We start from the raw sequence: 16552 nt of genomic DNA, 5'->3' as shown, positions 1-16552 counted from the left end.
CTTGAAAGCAGCACCAGGAACCAAGACAGGCTGGGTATGGTGGTGCATACTTATAATCCCTGCACTCAGGAGGCTGAGGTAGGAGTTATGTTGAATTTGAGGCTAGCTGGGGCTATATAGTGAGTCCCTGTAGAAAGAAAGAAAAGAGAGAAAGAGAGAGAAGGAAAGAAAAAAAGGAAGGAAGAAAGGAAAGAAAGAATGGAAAGAAAAGAAGGAAGGAAGGAAGGAAGGAAGAAAGAAAGAAAAGGAAGGAAGAAAGAAAAAGAAAGAGATAGGGATAAGTAGACATAAAGAAGAAAAGAAAAAAGAAACCAAGAAAGTAACACAATAGCCAGCAACTACCTACAGCACCCACAGAACACACAGAACTGGGTGTGGACATAAGTAAGCAGTAGACAAACCCAGGTTTAGGGATATCCTATAGATTGAAAGCCCTCTTCCTACAAAAACTGTCAAGGCCACAAAGACTGGCAAGACTGAGGAGATGTTCCAGAAGGAAGAAGAGTAAAAAGACACGACAACAAAATGAAACTTCTGCTCCGGATAGGATCCCAACCAGAAAGGAAAAAGAGAATGTGGAGATGGCTGGTGGGATGGGATACAACTGTGTGTTGGGGGTGGCACAGGACCAATGCTGCGTTCCTGGTTTGAATGGTTTGTGATCGTGTAGAGAAGGCCTTGTTTAGGGGAAATAACCACTAGAGTAGATGGGGTGATGGGACGTAGTCTGCAGTATTCTTAGAAAAAGAAAAGTTCAGCTGGACACAGCGTACACCCCTGTAGTCACAACTACCGGGGCGGCTGAGGCAGGAGGATCACTTGAGTTCAGAAGTTCAGGTCCAGCCTGGGCAACCTAGAATACCCTGTCCCCCTCTCCCAGGAAAAAGGTTCAAATAGTCTGGGAAAAGAGTAATATATGGGCGAAACAAGGAGCTGGAACAAATATGAGAAAAAACTAACAAGGAGAGAATGTCACTTAAAGGGAATTCCGGAGCTCTGGAGTTGCAACTTTTTATTTATTTAAAAATAAAATTTAGAAAGGCGTGTATTCATCATTTTTTCTGTGTTAAACGTATATCCGGGATATATGTATATACAAGTGCATGCCTATATCCAGAGGCTCAGGCCCCGACTCGGACAGATTAAATCAGTACCCCAGCACGTGGGTTTAAAACAGTAACGACAAACCCAGTGATTGCATCCTGCGGGCAGGTGGCTGCGGGCAGGTGGCTGCGGACAGGTGGTCGGGCCCCGCCCCCTCCCGGGCCTCGTGCGGACCCAGGTGCGGCAGGTAAAAGGCCGCGCGTCGCCCACCTTCCCGCGTCACCATGGACGCTGCGCCCGAGTCTCCGGAGCCCGGGCCCGCGCTGCCGGTCCTCCTGGTGGCTCCGCAGGCCGAGGTGCTGGAGGAGGTGCTGCGGGAGCAGTTCGGGCCGCTGCCCCAGGTGGCTGCCATCTGCCGGCTCAAGCGGCTGACCTCGGGCGGCTACTCGTCCACGGAGGACCTGCACTTGGTGCTGGAGCGGCGGCGCGTGGCCAACGCCAAGGAGCGCGAGCGGGTGAGGGGTCCCCAGGGCCACCCGGCACGGCCGGCAACTCCCCCACTCGTGGGCACCACCAAACACCTGGTCGCTCCCCTGCGCACCCGCGGGCCCCTAGGCGACTTCGAACTCCTGAAGCCTGCTGGGGTCCCCAGCTTGTGGGAGAAAGACAGTGGCCTTGTTACTTACTCTCCACATGCGTCCAGCTGCTCGTTCACGGTCTCTGGGATAGCCGTGTCATGTCTGGCGCTCCAGACTTGCGCAGGAACCAAGCTTAGGAGCCGGCGGAGCGAGCCTCTGACAACTTCAAGAATGTCCCCCCCTCCGCAGGTGTTTTAAAAGCTTAGCGCTCAAAGTTGCGCGGCAGTCTCGCAGGCGCAGGTTGAATGCTTGGGTGCAAAGGGGTCCCTGCTCCTTTTCCCTGCCCTCTGCATCTTCTCCTTAAAGCAAATCCAGGCTGATGGAGCCCAATGGTAGCTGCTTAAAAAAAAAAAAAAAAAAAAAAAGGAAACACAATGTCCTAGTGTGTGCCCAGACTCCCACTCAACCCGTCAGGAGAAAGTGACTTTCCCAGTCACACTGGGTTGCAGTAATTCACCAACGCCAGTGGTCGTGTGCGGCATCTACTGGCAGCTTTTAGTATCTTTAACAAAATTTGGCCCCAAATTTGTCAGGTCTGGTCTCCTTTCCGTCTTTTGTATGCTGTAGGTTCCTAAACAGGGAGGGGTGAGACTGGGAGAAGGAGCAGAGCGCACCTGTGTACCCAACACTCAGAGAAGTAAGTTCTGCCGCAGGTGTTCCTAAACACCCGGCCCGGCTTCGGTGAATGGACTGGGAGTTTTGTGAGGGAAAGGACCAAAAATGGCAGAAGACTAAAGAGAAGTTGGGGAAATTGCAAGAGTAGAGACTAGATCCTTTATAATAACAGTCGTGTGATCTGATTCAGTGGTCCTGAAATGAGATTTAATCCAATATGTTAAATGGTCTTTCCCACCAGGAATGAATTGCCTTCTGTAGAGAATCGGTCCTGATGAACTTTTTTGTTCTTTATAATAAAATTAATACACCCAGAATACAGAAAAACAGAAGAGGGAGGAAACTCGGTCACTCAGAACACAGATCACTGTGGTTATACACCTTTGTATATGTCCCCTCCGTCTTTTTTCCTAGTGTGGATGCCACGTATATAATTCTACAAAATTGTGATTATCCAGAATATATCTTTGTAATTTTTTCACCTAACACTACCAAAGATGTTTCCTTATTTTCTTAAGCATTCTTTCACAGAATGACTTTTGACTGCAAGTCCGTCATGTAAATGGATCTAACCTGGTATACCTCCTATCCTGGGCATATGTGATTTTGTAGCTTTTTACTGTATATGAATTTATGTGCATGTCTGATAATTACCTTAGAATAAAATTAAAATGCTAGAAGTAGAATTACTGTGACACAGGACATTTACAATATGACTTTTTTTTTGAGGTAATGGGAATTGAACTTAGGGCCTTGAGTTTACTAGACAAGCTCTAGATCACTTGAGCCAAACCCCAGTCCTTTATGCTCTTTAATTTTTAAATTTTTAATTGTTTTTTCAGATAGGGTCTCACATTTTTAGACTGCCATCCTCCTATCTCCACTTCCCAAGTACCTTGGATTACAGGCATGAGCCATCATGCCCATTCAGGCTCATGACTTAATGCAAGTTGTCTATTTTCCAGAAAGGTTTCTAAGTTTTATCCCCATTACGGAGTACAGGATTGTTCTCTTTTTCATGCTGTTCCTGATGCTGGGTATGATAATCAGTGATAAAAATGGTCCCAGCCTATTACATGAAAAATGGTATCTAATTTTAGTTTGCAGTTTGACTATTGAAGTCAAGTCTTTTCATATTTGCTGGTCATTGAATTTTACTGTGCATTAGCTATGTCCCTTGTCTTTGGTTCAGGGTAGGAGAAAGATCTCCATATAACTGAGTATATTGATTTTTATGGTGTAATGGGAGCTAGCTCTCCCAGGGCCTGAGTCCTCTAGAGGGATTAGCATTAGAATTCAAGCCTTCAGCAGCAAGGTTGGGGAAAAGAAACACAAGGAGTCTTTGAAGTCTCAGTCTTGTTCTGTAGCATTAACTCACTGGGAAAGAGGCTGATGAGTGGAGGGCACTGTGCTTCAGTGGCAGGTGTTTGTACATATTATTCATCAACAGTCCTGCTTATCGGGGACTTTGTATCTGATCTGGGTGTGACGTTTTATGTATACATTATGTTCCATAATCACCACCACCAAAAAGATACAGGGTAGGTATTTTCTGCTTTGCAGATGAATAGACTGAGGCTAGCAATATGCAATATCCCAATGCTTTTGTAAAGCTGGTAAATGGTGGAGTGAATTTTAAATCCTGGTGTTGATAGTGAACTTTTAGCTATGACAGCTATTGCTTCTAACTTATAATGCAATGGGTAAGCTCTCAAAGGAGGAGGAGTGAGGTCAGTGTAAACACAGACATGACTTCTAGCCTGTTTGTCTACAGAGCTGAGTGTATTCCACTTCTCTCCCATTGCCCTGAACTGCCTGAACCCAGAGAAGAAGCTGGTAGAGACACGCTCTTCCAACCCTCTCTGTGGCCTTGGGGTGGGGGGTGGGGTCCTGTACACATAAGCTTCTCTGTGTCACTGTGCCCTTTTTTTTGTTTTCTAGATAAAAAACCTCAACCATGGTTTTGCCAAACTGAAGGCACTCGTGCCATTTCTTCCTCAAAGCAGGAAGCCTAGCAAAGTTGACATTCTTAAAGGTGCAACTGAGTACATACAAGTTCTCAGTGATGTTTTGGAAGGAGCCAAAGACCTGGAGGTAAAGGTTTAAGCATTTAGAGCAATGGTAGCCACCATTTATTGAGCCTTTCTATGTGCCACACACTATGTAAAATAAGTTACGTATACTTTCCAGTTAATATTTATAGCAATCTTTTGAACTACTTATGATTTCCATTTGATAGAAGAGAAAACCAAAAAATAGGTAAAGGCTACACAGCTAAGAAGTGTCAGGACTGGTATTTGAATCTAGATCCTGATGAGCTTTGGAGTCAAGATCCTATCTTGACTCCATCTGTCTACTTCCCTCTTGTCACTGTCCAGAACACCTAGTTGTTAAGTTCTGAATCTTTAATAGGACCTAAGGTTGGGATATAAGAAGTTCCCACCAAAGCAGTTTGGAGTGAGTATTTCTTCCCTGTGAGCAGATCACCCATCAGTCAGAACAGAGAAAGGAGTTCTGGGATTATCCAATGGGATGATATAAACAAACCTAGTTTGTAACCTGTGAAGCACCAGAGTCACTACCAACATCAGAGGGGTTAGCTTAGAAGTGTCCAAGGCAGTGGGAGGTGTAACTGGTTTTATGGGATTATTTCACGGAGAGAAAAACATGGAAGGCTTGAAAATGGCTCTGTCATCAGGGGTGATAAGATATGAAGAGCAAAAAGGGCTTCAAAACCAGCCCTAAGCGATGCCATTAGCAAGAGGAAGTTATTAGAGAGGAGAAGGCAGCAGGGAAGTGGAGAGACAAGATGGGGCCATAAAGTTGAGGAGAAGAGCATCTTGGAAAACTAGGGGTGGGTGGTAGGAGATGCTACAGAGATGAAGGCCAAGACAGGAAACAACCAGGTCCAGCATTTGAAAAGTAAAGAGAAATGGGCTGGAAGTCAACTAATGGGAGGTGTAGGGTAAATGTGTGGGGTTCAATTGGAGGAAAGTGGTAAATTTTCAAGTCCATTCAACCTGGAAGTTTGAGAATGAAAAGAAGGGATCCAGAGAATGGGAGGAAGAAAACTGGTAGGTCAAAGTTCTTTTTAAAGTTCTTTTTAAAAGTTCTTTTTAAGAATGTGTGAAAACAATTCCATTTACAATAGCCTCAAAAAAAAATCAAATACCTAGGTGTGAACCTAACAAAAGATGTGAAAGACCTCTCCAAGGAAAACTATACACTTCTGCAGAAAGAGATTGAGGAAGACTATAGAAAATGGAGAGATCTCCCATGCTCATGGATTGGTAGAATCAATATAGTAAAAATGTCGATATTCCCAAAAGTAATCTACATGTTTAATGCAATTCCCATCAAAATTCCAATGACATTCATTAAAGAGATTGAAAAATCTACCGTGAAATTTATATGGAAACACAAGAGGCCACGAATAGCCAAGGCAATACTCAGTCAAAAGAACAATGCAGGAGGTATCACAATACCTGACTTCAAACTATATTACAAAGCAATAACAATAAAAACAGCATGGTACTGGCACAAAAACAGACATGAAGACCAGTGGAACAGAATAGAGGACCCAGATATGAAGCCAAACAACTGTTAACCAACTTGTCTTTGACAAAGGAGCTAAAAATATACGATGGAGAAATAGCCTCTTCAACAAAAACTGCTGGGAAAACTGGTTAGCAGTCTGCAAAAAATTGAAACTAGATCCATGTATATCATCCTATACCAATATTAACTCAGAATGGATCAAGGATCTTAATATCAGACCATAAACTCTAAAGTTGATACAGGAAAGAGTAGGAAATACTCTGGAATTAGTAGGTATAGGTAAGAACTTTCTCAACAAAACCCCAGCAGCACAGCAACTAAGAGATAGCATAGATAAATGGGACCTCATAAAGCTAAAAAGCTTCTGTTCATCAAAAGAAATGGTCTCTAAGCTGAAGAGAACACCCACAGAGTGGGAGAAAATATTTGCCAGCTACACATCACACAAAGGACTGATAACCAGAATATATAGGGAACTTAAAAAACTAAATTCTCCCAAAACTAATGAACCAATAAAGAAATGGGCAAGTGAACTAAACAGAACTTTCTCAAAAGAAGAAATTCCAATGGCCAAAAAACACATGAAAAAATGCTCAGCATCTCTAGCAATAAAGGAAATGCAAATTAAAACCACGCTAAGATTCCACCTCACCCCTGTTAGAATAGCCATCATTAGCAACACCACTAACAACAGGTGTTGGCGAGGATGCAGGGGAAAAGGAACCCTCTTACACTGTTGGTGGGAATGTAAATGAGTACAACCACTCTGGAAAAAAATTTGGAGGCTACTTAAAAAGCTAGATATTGATCTACCATTTGATCCAGCAATACCACTCTTGGGGATATACCCAAAAGACTGTGACACAGGTTACTCCAGAGGCACCTGCACACCCATGTTTATTGTGGCACTATTCACAATAGCCAAGTTATGGAAACAGCCAAGATGCCCCACCACCTACGAATGGATTAAGAAAATGTGGTATCTATACACAATGGAATTTTATGCAGCCATGAAGAAGAACGAAATGTTATCATTCGCTGGTAAATGGATGGATTTGGAGAACATCATTCTGAGTGAGGTTAGCCTGTCCCAAAAGACCAAAAATCATATGTTCTCCCTCATATGTGGACATTAGATCAAGGGCAAACACAACAATGGGATTGGACTTTGAGCACATGATAAAAGCGAGAGCACACAAGGGAGGTGTGAGGATAAGTAAGACACCTAAAAAATTAGCTAGCATTTGTTGCCCTTAATGCAGAGAAACTAAAGCAGATACCTTAAAAGCAACTGAGGCCAATAGGAAAAGGGGACCAGGAACTAGAGAAAAGGCTAGATCAAAAAGAATTAACCTAGAAGGTAACACACAAGCACAGGAAATTAATGTGAGTCAACTCCCTGTATAGCTATCCTTATCTCAACCAGAAAAAACCCTTGTTCCTTCCTATTATGGCTTATATTCTCTCTACAACAAAATTACAGATAAGGGCAAAATAGTTTCTGCTGGGTATTGAGGGGGTAGGGGGGAGAGGGAGGGGGCAGAGTGGGTGGTAAGGGAGGGGGTGGGGGCAGGGGGGAGAAATGACCCAAGCCTTGTATGCACATATGAATAATAAAATAAATAAAAGTTCTTTTTAAAGTATAGCAATGTAATCATATTTAGGAGCAGAAGGAGGAGATACTAGAGAGAAGAGAAAGGGCCATTCTAGAAATTTATGTATAGGATCTTCCTGCCTTCCTGCTGTCCTGCCTTCCTCCCTTCCTTCCCCTCTTCCTCCCTCCCTCCCTTCCCCTCTTCCTCCCTCCCTTCCTTCCCCTCTTCCTCCCTCCCTTCCTTCCCCTCTTCCTCCCTCCCTTCCTTCCCCTCTTCCTCCCTCCCTTCCTTTCTCCTTCTCCCCCTCTCTTTTTTTTCTCCTTATTTCCACTAGTCATACCCACGTGACTGACAGGAAGACATGTTTTGCAATGGCAAGAATGGATTGTCCTGTTGGCCAGTTTGGATGGTTTCATAGTGTTTGGACATGTGCAGGTGGCTACCTTAGTTTTAACTTGGTCTTAATTGTGCTGTGTTCAATATAAGAGATGGGATTTGTTTCATGCCACAATATTTTAAATTCAGTTGCCCATTGCACAATATTTTAAGGTTGTAGATGAATAAAATACAGTCCACTGACCAATACTTTTCTCTCCATAATAACTTGAGCATTGCCTTTGTTATTTAAATGAAACCTCATCAGTTAAATTTGAAATATATTGATTTAAGTCTTCAAAGTCTGCCTGTCATGTTATACTGTTTGACAATTAATATGGTTTCTAGAAACAAGACCTAGAGGAGCAAACCTATAGCAACGATATTTCTGAACCCCACATGTCCTTGGCTAGAGAGCTATCAAGAAACATCATCCAGCATACCAGCTGTGCCATTGGCCTCAAGAATGAAGAGGAAGGGCCCTGGTCAGATGGTGGCAGTGGTGAGCCAGTATGTGCCTGTTGCCAGAGCATGCCGCCTGTGACTGGAAGTTACTTCACCGACCAGGAGTCTGGTAAAGGATTTCTTTGTAAACAGCAGTGTAGATGCCAAAAGGCTCAACATGTACATCTTGGTATACCTCATACGCCATCTGTGTGGCAGTTTCCATGCTCAAATATGATTAAAACAAGATAATCTGGGAGAGGACCTGCCTGGGAAGATGGGGCTTGCTGGTCTCAAAGAAGATTATGTTCCTAAATTTAATTGGTAGGCAGCTCAAGGGGAAGGAAATTCCTCTGCAAGCGCACCCATACAGATGTAAGCCTATTTTTTTTTTAATGACCTTTATTTGACACATCAAAAGTCTTTCTGGACTCTGTAGTCTCCTAAAAAAGAAGTCAGTAGTTTGCATGCATGAAGATTCATGGCGATGCTTTTGCTACTTGGGGCAGGGGGCGGATTGTATGGGAACATTTTTCTAAGTAATAACAGTGCATTTTATTGTAATAGATCTTATTATTTTCTCACACTACAGAGGTAACTGGAAGTTAGCACGCTTCCAGAAGGTGGGCTTTTTGCCCTTGCTGTGGCTCAGCATTACAGGAATGAGTCATCTAGCTATACCCCCACCCTGTAACAAATGCCATTGAAATAAGAAAGGCTGGCAGGCCCCTGAACCAAGTCTCTGTCACAAGCATAGTGGGGACTGCAGAGTCATAAATAATGGCTAGTGAGAAGCAGTTTGAAATAGCAGTTGAGCGGAAGGTCTGGAGGCAGAGCGCTGAAATTCAAATCCTAATTTTAGCATTTGCTAGTTGTGTGACCTTACATGAGCTACTGAACCTCTCTGATCCTGTTTTTCCCATCTGTAGAATAGGAATAGTGATTGTATCTACCTTGCATATGAAATAACAATGAGGTTCAAATGACATCAGGAATGAAATGCCCAGCATGGTAGCTGGCATGTCCGTGTTCACTTGGGCAGGTATTATCACACTTGCTTGACTCACCGTGTGCAGTAGTAAGCCACCGGCATCCCAGCTCTGTTTGTTGGTTTTTATCATTTGGCTCTCACCAATTGTTCCACTCTGCTTTGAGGGCTTCATAGGCTTCCTGTTAGCCCAGCCAGCCTTGGCTTCCATTTTTTAATTACTGTTTTCCAAGGATTCTGTGAGTACATGTTCAGTCTAGATTTTCATATTCTAGCCACTTGAGATATAAACCTTCTCTTGCCAGTCAATCCTTAAGAGAAATTCTTTTTGCTACAACAAAAGAAAGCGAAGAAATGACCTGAGCTAGACTTTGACTATGGCTAAGTAAATAATATCAGTGCCTCCGCAAATGTTAGTGTTAATAAGTGCTAGATATTAAGGCAGGAATCAGACTAGTATTCAGTCCTCATTGATCCTCGTTACATAGGTGTCATCGTGCTGTTGTCACACTCTTACTATTCCTTTGAGCCCAGACAGGAACACCATAATGAGGATGAATGGGAAGTGCTTGTTTTCCAAGCATAATAGATCTTGGGATAGACCATTATACATCATTTTAAAGTGGGGACCCACATTTTCTATAAAGAATAGAAAAGTTCTCACTGGAATTTTCTTCAAAAAAGGTAGAAAGACAATTGTTAGTCTCTCTCTCTCTCTCATATATATATGTGTGTGTGTGTGTGTGTGTATATATATATATATATATATATATATATATATATATGTCATTTTTTTGAGACAGGATCTTGCTTAGTCCAGGCTGGTTTGGAACACTTGATCCTCCTGTGTCAGCCTCCCAAATGCTGGGATTACAGGCCAACCATTTTTTAGACTTTTTAGCTAACCAAGTTGGTTGCTAATTCTTAGGCTGAACAATGAATCGCCTACTTGAGATATTTTTACATACTGAATGTGTCAAGGGTAATTTCTAAGGCCGATTTGTAAAGAGTGCCATTTTTGCAGAAGCACTGTAGGATTTCATCAGTCAAGGATTTCTCATCCTTTGATATTCAGATAATTCATTTTTAGAATAAAAAAATTCTGAAAGGTTAATCAACTTATAGAAGGTTGCAAGTAAAGTACAGAGAGCTTTGTTCTTACCTGTTTGAGAGTAAAAGTTGTCCTATCATCCCTATGTCAGCCTGTATTTCCTACACTCAGGGACATCCTCCTAACACAACCACCATACAACCACAAAGTCAGGAAATCAATGTCTTTGCATTGCTGCCACTCAGTCTGCAGGCCCCATTCATGTTTCAATAATAGTTCAATAATCCTTCCTATGCAAAAGACCCAGCTAGAATCACGAATTAGATCTAGGTGTCACATGTCCTTAGTTTCCTTCAGTATTGGTCTTTCTGTGGCTTTTATGACCTTGATAATTTTGAAGATCATAAGTCAGTTGTTTTGTAGAATGTTTCTTGAGCTGCCTTATCTGCTTCCTTCCAATTACATTCAGGCATGCATCTTTGGCAGGAATCTCAGGAGTGATGTGATATTTTTTTTTTCTATTCTTTGCATCCTATTAGATGGAGGACATTTTTCTTCTATTTCTGATATTCACTTTGATCAGTTGTTGAAAGTGATGACTATTAAGCTTCTCCACTTTAAAGTTAATCTTTTTCAGGCTGGAGACATGCTTAAGTGGTACAGCACTTAAGTAGTAAGCATGAAGACCTGAATTCAAACCCCATTACTACCAAAAAAATTTTCTTTTGTAATTAATACATATTTGTGAGGTGATGCTTTGAAATTACATAAATATCTCATTACTCATCAAACATTCTGTATTTACTTATTAAACTTTTTACTTTAAAATAATTATAGGTTCAATGGGAAGTTGCAAAGGTAGTAAAGAAAAGTATGGTGTACCTTTAACCCAGTTACCCCCAATGCTTACCATTATGGCTTGGATATAAAATGGTCCCAGAGGTTCATGTATTGAAAGTTTGGTCCTCAGCTGGTGGCACTATTGAGAGGTGATTGGATCAAGAGGAGTTAACCTCATCAGTGAATTAATTCCATTGATGAATGGTCTAGCAGGAGGTGGGGCCTGGTTGGAGGAAATGTGTTTGGAGGATATTTTGTTTCTGGACCCTTCCTGTCCGTCTCTTTGCTTCCTGGCTGCCATGAGGTGACTAACTTTCCCTATAATGTTTCTTCCTTGCCCTGGCCTAAAACTGTGAGCCAAAACAAATCATTTCTCCTTTAAATTGTTTCTTTTTAGGTATTTGTCATAGCAACGAAAGTCTAACACATTACCTTTCTGTTTGGCCTGTCATCACCATTGTTTGATCACTTCCTTTCTTGCATAGGAAGTTCCAATTCTTAAACTTTCCCACCCCTAGCCCTGGAATTGTTCATTCGTCTAAGGACATGCCTGTGAGTAATTCATCTCCCATCTCTGCAGCCATCTCTTCGCTATGGGGTTGTTCTCACCTTGTGGGCTTTATCAACTCTATATTTCACAAGAACCCTTACCTTGGCTCTAATGTTCCACCCAGGTATGCATGCTTCCTTAAGGATGGGTGCTGACTCACCTGCTTGGCATGGAGATCTCACTTTGGGGTACCATGGCTCCCCCTACTGAACTGTGACCCAACTACTGGCATTAGGACTAGATTGTTGAGAAAGGGGAAGGAGAAGGGAAATCATGTTTTCTTTAAACACCTGCTGTGCAGCCATCTTTCTGGCTAGTTTTCTCTGTTAACACATTTAACTCTGATCCTTATTTGCTTGTGAGTTGAGCAATCATTCAGCATCACTTTTATTGGTTTTAATAAAGGTTTATATCTTACAAACAGGAACCAGGGTAGGTACAAGACAAAGGGACCAAGGGAGTAATGTTCAGGTTAACCTATACTTGACAAAAGGATTCTCACAAGTGTTTAGCTCAGCTTACACAAAGGGTGACTATATAGAGTTTCAGAATTCTGGCCAGCTCCCCTGCCTGGAGACCCAGTGAGAGTCGGTGTAGCTCACTGGATTGACATGATCACCTGTAGATGGGCTTAGGATTTAGGAGGCAGGCCCTCCCCAGCTTCAGTTTGAGGAGTGGCACCCTTCTTCCTGCCTTTACAGAGGGACTGGGAAGTAGAATTCTTGGTGCTGGCAGGGATGGGCATTTTGGGGCATTTGGAGATGGGGTCAGAACAGTCTGTGCAAGGTCAACAACATTCCTGGGAGGCAGAATGCTGAGTGATGTACACAAGAATCTGCTGATGGCAGGGATGGAGATCAGCTTCTGGGGCCAGAGCAGCAAGTGTGCAGAGAGGGCTGTGAGCCACACAAAAACCCCATCTAGTCTTAGTAGGGTAAGAATTCACTTCAAGGTCTAGGAGAGATTGGAATTTCAAGGTATAGGTGTTGGCTGTCCTGCTATTGTTTATTCATTCTGTTTGTCACTTGTGACCGTGGCTTAGGCATCTCACATTATGCACAGCTTTGAACTTTGTTCAGAGTTGCCTGTGATACTGTAGGAATTATGTCCTTGACAAAGATCACCTTCAGTTTTGGGGTGGGATACCAAGAGAGTTGGGTTTGAGGGGCTTTGGAAAAGGATGTGTGAATGAACATAATTGTCTGGTACAGGAGCCTGGGTATGTTGCCAATATATGCTTCTAAATTTTGTGTGTCATAGGACTGTTCCTTGAAAGAATTTCTAAGAGAAGGAAGCTTACATGGATGGTGGATTCCTACTACTCTCTATACAAGTTGTTATAATCTGTGAAATTAATCTTTGGGAACATTTCATCTAATAGTTCTGAAATGAGGTGGCCTGACTAGTTGGGAGGAATGTACTCTGGGTAAGCCCTGGAGCCTCTTCCATCTTCCAGCTCACACCTGCCCAGGTGACTTTGTGTGATAGTAAAGGTTCTGCTATAGCAGTGAGTTACATTTAGGTTTTTTCAAGGGAAGTGCATTTATTTGCCTTAGGACTCACTGGTGACTGAGGGGGTATGATCTGATGGAGTTTAGTCAGCAGAGAGTTTTAGAAAACTGAATTTCCCTTTGGATGGGACTGGTGCTCTCTGGTTTGCTGGAGTCCTCCCCAGTCCTCATTGCGTGGCACTAGCACATCTCCCTGTTAGGAAACTGACTGTGTAGGTCTAGACTAAGGGTGTTGGGGCTCAGAGAAGACTTGTCCAGTCACTACATTTAGCTCTAGGATTTTATGTTTTTTTAAGCTTTGGGGTTTTAGAGATGGTACTGCTCTCTGCTTGTGGTTCACTGGACTTGGGAAAGGTGAGCCATCCTGGGCATGCAGGACAGGATATATCACTCTGGAATGATGCCACCTAGAAGAGGATTCCCAGGTTGCAGCTACTGAAGACAAAACTCAGATAGCCAAGGGATATTCTTAAGGCTGAGTCTGCTCAAGTTAAGAAGAAAATGTTAGAAGGAAGACAAATTTCTATTTCTTTGTGAAAATAAGAAAGGGGGATTCCTTTTGTTAGAATTTAAGTTTTTCTATGGGTAGAGAAGATTGAGTTCATCATGAATGTAGGTTCATGTGTTTTCTCTGTGTATACATTCACACATGTATGAAGTTTAGTGTTTTTATGACAAGAAGTCTTACCTTTTATGTGGCCTGAGTTTGTCAGTAAGCAGAACATTATTTGAAAAAGCCAATAATTTCTTCTTTTTTTCCCCTTCTCTACATATAATAGTCCTTACGGCAAAATTAATTGCAGTAAGTCCTTGTCTGTTTTATTGAACTTCTAGAAGGAACCTTTATATGAGATCATTAAAGGACCTTTAAAAGGCCTATCTTCTGGTGGAGTGGCTCAAATGGATCAGTACCTCCCTAGCAAGTGTGAGGACCTGAGTTCAAACCCCAGGAGCAGCCACCACCACCAAAAAATAGCCTATCTCATTGGCTCCAAGTATATACAGAGGAAAAAAGAAAATTGGATAGATGGATAGAAGGTCTCTTCAGAGTCAGGGACTTTTCTGATGTTCTTCTCTCTTTCCTTGAGATGGATGACTCTTTGGGTTAGTAGGAAACCACCAAATACTAGGATAGCATGAGCTAGCCCTAACCCCAGAGGAAGATCAGTGTGTCTTGCCACCTTCAATGTTCTTCCCTTATTCTAACTCCTGGGTGATCCAAAACAGATAAGGGATAAAGTAGACTTCAAGAACACTTCTTAATGGTAGAACTCCTAGTGGGAGAGCAAAGGGATTGTAAATTCAACTCCATTATTTTAGGGACTCTTTTGGTCCTCCTTAAATCACTCTTTCTTTTTGGAAAACTTTTCTTTCCTCAAATGTATCATTCTAGCTACTCTGGTGTAGAATACAGGCTCAAGATACCTGCCTCACTGGGGTGATCTGGGGTGAGGAACCAAGGAACAGAGTCCCCATGCATCATGTGATCAGGACTAGAACCCCAAGGGAAGAGAATGGGACTACATTGAGCTTGGTGGTTGTGATGCTGAATCTTGATTGTCAATTTGATTGGATTGAGATTAGTAAATTTACTAGGAGATTAGTAAAGCTATACCTATGTGTGTGTCTGTGAGGACATAGATCAGAGCCCTTCTCAGGGATCAGGAGCTTCTACACATTAGTTACAACCCCTGTAGATAAATATGTCCTGCTGTTTCAAATTTGCCTGCATGTTTGGTTGTTGGACGACTTCCTGACATCAAATCTTATCCCCCACATAAGGCATATACCTTCATTATTCTTTCAAATAAAGCCTTGCTTTTCAGACTATTGTGATGCTGGGGACTGAACTCTAAAGCTGAGTGAACAAAGACTTCTATCTACTTCCATATCCCTTACCAAGTCTTGGTTCAGTGGATGAACAAAAAGTACATTGGATATGTCAAATTGTCCAGCTCTACAACCAACAATGGAGTGTACCCCATTATTAAGGAAATTAGGCAGCAAGTTGGATTTTTATTCCTCAGAATTCCCCCTTCTTGAACCTTAAACTTTTTGTCTTAGATGAGGCCAATAGTCATTTTTTTAGTGAATGGAGACATTGAAGACAACATTGATAAACTTCGAGTCTTCCTATTCCAATGCCAGACACTGCTCCTGGCACTTTATATGTAGGAATATTTAATTCTTATAACCACTTTGTGATATACAATCAGTCATGTCCATTTTACACATGAGAAAACTAAAAGAACAGAAATAACTTGTCCCATATCCAGCATGTCAATGAAGTGTTGTAGTTGAGATGGGTAAGTAGTGTTAAATCCTTTGCAACCAGGTTTGTTCTAATAGAACTCAACCTTGAAATGTGAGAGTGGGCCAGAAAATAGATAAAAATTTAAATGTAAAATTAAAGCATTTAGCAACAGTGTTTTATCATCCACAGCCATATATTAGTAGGTTCCAATATCTGAGTCACCCAACTATTGTTTGAGCCTTTATTATTCTGTATTGGGTTTGGTTTTTATTCCAGTTGAGATTTCAGAAAATCCTAACTACTCTAGTAAAACCTCTACTGGAAATCTAATAAAATGCTTCATGTTTTTCCTATGTAACTAAATTTAGAAACTACTATAGGATATATACCACTGTGTGTCCTGTTTTTAATTTTTCTAGGAAAAATTAAATGTTTAGATGACCCATTAATTGGGACAGTTTTTTTTTTTCTTAAAAAGATAGTCTCCCTATGTTACCAAAGCTGATCTCAAATTCCTGAGCTCAAGTGATCCCCCTGCCTCAGCCCCCTCAAGAAGCTGGGCTATAAGTGTGCACCACTGTGCTCAGATGTACAGTTTTCTAATTGTTGAACACTTGTCTTCATCTTTTTGATCTTATAAATATTGCAAATAACCTGACGTGTTTAGACTTTTCTGTATTTTGCATTTTTTTTTCCAGGATAGGTTCTCAGAAGTGAAGCAATTGAGTCACAGGTAGGTACCTTCCATGACTTGATGCATGGTACCAACTTATAATGCCACCAGCAACAAACATGTGCTGAGTTCATGGAATTCTTGCCCAAAATAATAGGTATTAAAATTGGTAAAAACGGTATCTTTAAACATCTTTGATTTTACTTTTTTGGGGGGTACTGGGGATCAAAACCAGGCCTCATGCATGCTAGACATGTGCTCTACCACTGACTTACACTGTCAGTCCCCATATTTCTTTATTAGTTGTAGTTCTTTCATGAATTATGTGTTCTCATCATCTAGAGGTTTATAATGGACTTTTTTTCTCTATTTCAGACTCCCACAAGTATGAAAGTGAAGAGGCCCAAGATTCTCTT

General features: G+C 41.8%; 1 protein-coding gene across 1 annotated transcript; it reads left to right on the top strand.

Moving 5' to 3' along the window:
- Positions 1–1328: 1328 nt before the first annotated feature.
- Figla (folliculogenesis specific bHLH transcription factor) lies at positions 1329–16166 on the top strand. Its single transcript, XM_020180887.1, has 4 exons — positions 1329–1559; positions 4239–4391; positions 8174–8399; positions 16162–16166. Exons 1-4 carry the CDS (start codon positions 1329–1331, stop codon positions 16164–16166), a joined length of 615 nt encoding a protein of 204 aa, XP_020036476.1.
- Positions 16167–16552: the final 386 nt, after the last annotated feature.

This window comes from Castor canadensis, chromosome 12 (genome assembly GCF_047511655.1).
Source record: "Castor canadensis chromosome 12, mCasCan1.hap1v2, whole genome shotgun sequence".
Taxonomy (NCBI): Eukaryota; Metazoa; Chordata; class Mammalia; order Rodentia; family Castoridae; genus Castor; species Castor canadensis.
The sequence above is the reverse complement of the archived record's forward strand: the minus strand, read 5'-3'. Positions and strand labels throughout refer to the sequence as shown.